Below are 5000 nucleotides of genomic sequence, written 5' to 3'. Positions count from 1 at the left end.
GTCGACGATCGAGAAGGACCAGACGCTGACGGCTCCTACAGATTCAGATTCGAGACTGGCGATGGTATCCAGCGTCAAGAACAAGGCGCACCCCTTCCGGAGACTGGCGCCGTAGCCCAGCAGGGCGATTGGTCGTGAGTATGCGTATCTGTCTGTTAATTTAGTGTTTATGTTTACAGCTTGTCTCATGTCAGAAGCTGACATAAATGTGAAAGGCGGCAACTTTGTAATAAAGAGATCTTTGTAGCGAGGCCTGGTAGGTATTTACGGGAGGTATAACGTTGTCGATGACGCCAATATTACGTATTCCAGATTCACCTTCCCCGACGGCAGTCCAGCTGTCTTCAGATTCGTAGCCGACGAGAACGGCTACCGAGTGGAGTCTGACCTCCTGCCCACCCCTCCGCCCCTACCCGCCCATGCCATCGCCCAGATCGAAAAGGCCCGCCTGGAGAACGCAGCCCTCGCTGCTTCCTCAGGTGGCAGAGACTTCCAGCGTCCTGGATTGAGTCAGACCTCCTCCGGCGGCGGTTATGGTGGGCGTTGAAGGGACGGAAAGAATATCGAGAAGGTAAAAGATCGACAGCCGCCCTAATACTTTCTTCTTCCAGCCCGTCCGTGACCTCCTGTGATGTTGACCTCTTGCAGTTTGCTCCTAACAACCGTTCACTTTTGATTTTTTTTGTTCTTGTATTTCTTCGTACTTTCTTCCTTCTTCTCGTTCCTTTTTATTTATTGATGCTATTCTGTTCATTAAAAGATTCGTATCTTGACTTTTTTTTTTTTTCATTTGACCCCCCAGTGTTTGTTCATTCACGCAGCGGAGATCATTGATATAGTTTTATTATGTATTTTTTTCAATGGATTCTCCATTTATAAAGTGGATTTTAAAACAGTTTTTTTCTTTTTAAAGTTAGCTGTATATGACATTTTACTGCAGATTTGCTCGAGAGTAATGTGTTCTTTATTTGCATCTTCGTATTTTTTCTTAAATTTTAATGTATATGCATTTCAGTACCTATCATTTTATTCGCCTTTATATACCAGGTCATTTAGACGCCGACCTTACTTTTTTTCACTGTTTATTGTCAAGTTAGGTTTGCTAAAACAAAGGAACATATTATGATTCTTTTGGATTTTGAATTACTCTACCCAGTCTGATTGCCCAACAAGGGTTTAAGCATAAACGCCCTGAAAATATAGTCCATGATTCTGATTCCTTTATTTTTCCTCATTCCTCTTACATTGTTGTGGATCGCTGATAATTCGCATTTAATGTCGGTGAGTCTGTTCCCTTTCCTCCAGATTTTACGTGTGATCATTTCTTATTATAATTTTGTGCGTGCGTGTACTTTTCGCTTACTGAAATTGACGTACCAGAGGTTTCTTCAGAATATAACTATAATATTTGATTGGCTTTAAATGTTAGGCGGAGTCGTGAAGGTATACTATATGAGGCTTTAACTTTCGCAAATCTATTGAAAATTGCTTCATAAAATTTGCTTTTATCAACGTATCAGTCGTGTGTACTTGTGTGTGTGTGTGTGTTTTTTTAAGAAAATATAATTTATTTTACTTGGTATATCTTTATGCAGTAGAAAACTCACACGATTATTTTGCCTTTTTTACAGCGACCATAGACAAGGTTTAGTTTTAAAATTTCTTTTTTAATGCATATTACGGTGCACGGAGCGCAGGACGAACGTTTGTTGAAAGGGTTTTTGGAATTTTAAACTAGAAATTTTTTTTTTTATAATTCAGGATTAAGAGTAAGTGTTTGTATTAACGGGAAAAGACTTCTTGGTATTTTCTGGTTGAATATATGACTTTCCTCCTTTTAGATCAAGTCTATTTAGCCGGAAACTAATTCAAGACATGTTTTAGGATACTAAAATATTCACATAAAATGCATTTCACTCCCACAATAGTAACATTCTTTATTCGAATTTTAAACGCGGGTCCTTTCGCTACTCATATCCTCTGTTCTCTCATCAGTTATAAGAAAATCTCCATATTTGAAGCTTCGCCCCACGCCAATTCGAATTTCGTAATTGAAGAGGTCTCACAACTGCTTTCCTGGAGGACCCCGGAAAAAGGTCGTTTGAAAGTTGTCTTCGCAGACGACCTTGGAAAAGGTTTCGGAGTGAGATATTATTGGGTGGATGTTGGAATCAGTTTTTGGGAGGGATTTTGGCAAACGTTGAATAATAAGAGTATTATGATAGTGTTGATTGACAATGGCTGCATTTTTGCGAATTTATTTCATACTGAGTTTTCAGTTCAAAATGCAGCCATTTTATTCAAACAAAACTTTGCCTCAAAGTGAGGGTCTTTTCCCTTCGAATAATAATATAATAATAATATTAATATTATTAATAATAATATAACAATAATAATAATAATTATTATTATTATTATTATTATTATTATTATTATTATTATTATTATTATTATTATTATTATTATTATTATTATTATTATCAAAAGATGAGACCTATTCTTATGGAACAAGATTTCACAGGCCATCGACTTGAAATTCAAGCTTCAGAGAATATTGTTTCTCTAGAAGTAAGAGAAGGTAAAGGAAGTACAGGAAGAAAGAGATTAAGAAGAAAAAAAATAAATTAATAAACATATAAAAATGTATTAAAATGGAAGGAGAATAGCATTAGGGCAGTAATGCATTGCATCTCTCGCTTGAACTTTGAAGTTCCAGCTGTACAACATCCTCAGGTATTTACTGCCCTTTAAATCTCTCTCTCTCTCTCTCTCTCTCTCTCTCTCTCTCTCCACACACACATACACACATATATATGTCTGTAATTTTCCAGCCTTGAAGATGCACTCATGATGAAACGTTGGCATAATAAATTTGATCTGTAAGAGACATACATACTTTTTACCTCTTCAACGTGAGATACATATATATATATGTATATATGTATATATGTATATATATATATATATATATATATATATATATATATATATATATATGTATGAAATAAATTTATCTATCTATCTATCTATATACCGCACTTCCGGAACAGGCAATGCGAGGCGTTGCTTACCCAATCCCACAGTAAAATGAAATAAAAACTAGAAGCATCGCTAAACTCGGGGAGAAGGAAGGAGGTGGCGAGAAAAGATTGCAAAACTCGGGTGTTGTAAGCAGAGCTCGTACCTGATGTGAAGTCCTTCGTCTTCTTGAGAATATATGAGCGCGCGAGCAAGTAGAAGGAGGAAGTTTGGCGAAAGGATCTGGAGTCGTTTTCTGTTTTGTTTTTTTTATTTATTATTATTTGAGTTTGATTCTGAAGGAATGTTCCGAAGGGATGTCGATGTTTGTGCGATTATTATTATTATTATTATTATTATTATTATTATTATTATTATTATTATTATTATTATTATTATTATTATTATTGAGAAGAGAAAGCCCTATCCGTGTGGAACAAGCCCACCAAAGGGGCCACTGACTTGAAATTCAAGCTTCCAAAGAATATTATGGTGTTCATTTGAAAGAAGTAACAGAAGGTAACAGGAAATACAGAAAGAAAAAAAAAAGTTGATAAACTAATAAATTTATAGATAAAAATTTAAATAAATTATTAATTATTAAAGATATAAATGCTTTCAAGGGTTAATGATAGATATACATAATATATATATATATATATATATATATATATATATATATATATATATATATATATATATACATGTATATACATATACATATATATATACATATATATATTATTATATATATATATATATATATATATATATATATATATATATATATATATATATATATATATATATATATATATATATATATATATATATATATATATATAGGTCTGTACATTTTTGTATTTCAAAAATATAAAAGAATGATTAACTGTTAAATTATATAAATGATTTCTGAGAATTAAATTGTATAGACAAAAGATTGTGTATAAAAAAGATATATATATATATATATATATATATATATATATATATTGTATGGTATATGTTATATATATCTTTCTAATTTCCCAAAGAGCACAGGTTACGAAACATGTTTACCGAAACATCAGACATGACCTGACTACCCCGACGGTAAACCTGAGGTCACAGTGCCAAAAGGATCAAGGCATCTATATACGGGTCAGCCAGTGTTCTCAAAGACGAAATTACCCGTATCTCTATTGGCACTCATGCCCGGTTGCTTATCCGAAGGTCATCGGAAAGCACCCCCGTGGGACTGAAAGCAGGGGTAACAACAGACCTCTGGAATTGCGACGTTTGTCTCATATTTTTGCAGTGGTGCTGGAGTTATTAATGAAACGTACTTTTGGTATATGTGAGTATACTGTATATGTATATATATATATATATATATATATATATATATATATATATATATATATATATATATATATATATATAGTATATATATATTATTTGGAGAGTGATATATATATTCTGATTCTGAACCACATGAATGCAAAAATAATAAGATATATATATATATACATAATATATATATATATATATATATATATATATATATATATATATATATATATATATATATATATATATATATATATATATATATCTACACTACTGGCTGATTTCCTCCGAACTCTCTATTGGCTCAGTCCAAAAGGTTTTTCAGCTGAAGATTTAAAGAAAGAGAGAGAGAGAGAGAGAGAGAGAGAGAGAGAGAGAGAGAGAGAGAGAGAGAGAGAGAGAGAGAGAGAGAATATATGAATGTACAAGTAAATGCATATAAAGGTTTATACCTGTCACGCAAAATAAATAAAATTCAACCTGAAACAAAAGAGAAGTCCTTATCTAGGAAAGTTAGTCACGAGAATGTAAACCTTCCATTTTCGTGCGCTGACGGCAGTGAAGAATTACCGAGCATTAAATTGAAAGAAAGTCTGCATTTATGCTAATTTAATTATAGGCTGGACCTTAAATTCCCCAGCATTCTAGTGATG

At 33.0% G+C, this 5000-nt stretch overlaps 1 protein-coding gene across 1 annotated transcript in view; it reads left to right on the top strand.

The window, feature by feature from the left end:
• LOC136839046 (endocuticle structural glycoprotein SgAbd-2-like) overlaps positions 1-773 on the top strand; it is a gene marked incomplete at its 5' end in the record, with an annotated part of 1007 nt that extends 234 nt beyond the window's left edge. The window contains 2 exons of the mRNA XM_067104709.1: positions 1-134; positions 313-773. The exon at positions 1-134 is cut by the window's left edge and continues 234 nt beyond it. Coding sequence (XP_066960810.1) covers positions 1-134; positions 313-547 — 369 coding nt within the window. The remainder of the gene's footprint in view (positions 135-312) is intronic.
• Between the last annotated feature and the right edge of the window lie 4227 nt (positions 774-5000).

Source organism: Macrobrachium rosenbergii, chromosome 5, assembly GCF_040412425.1.
Source record: "Macrobrachium rosenbergii isolate ZJJX-2024 chromosome 5, ASM4041242v1, whole genome shotgun sequence".
Classification (NCBI taxonomy): domain Eukaryota; kingdom Metazoa; phylum Arthropoda; class Malacostraca; order Decapoda; family Palaemonidae; genus Macrobrachium; species Macrobrachium rosenbergii.
The sequence above is the reverse complement of the archived record's forward strand: the minus strand, read 5'-3'. Positions and strand labels throughout refer to the sequence as shown.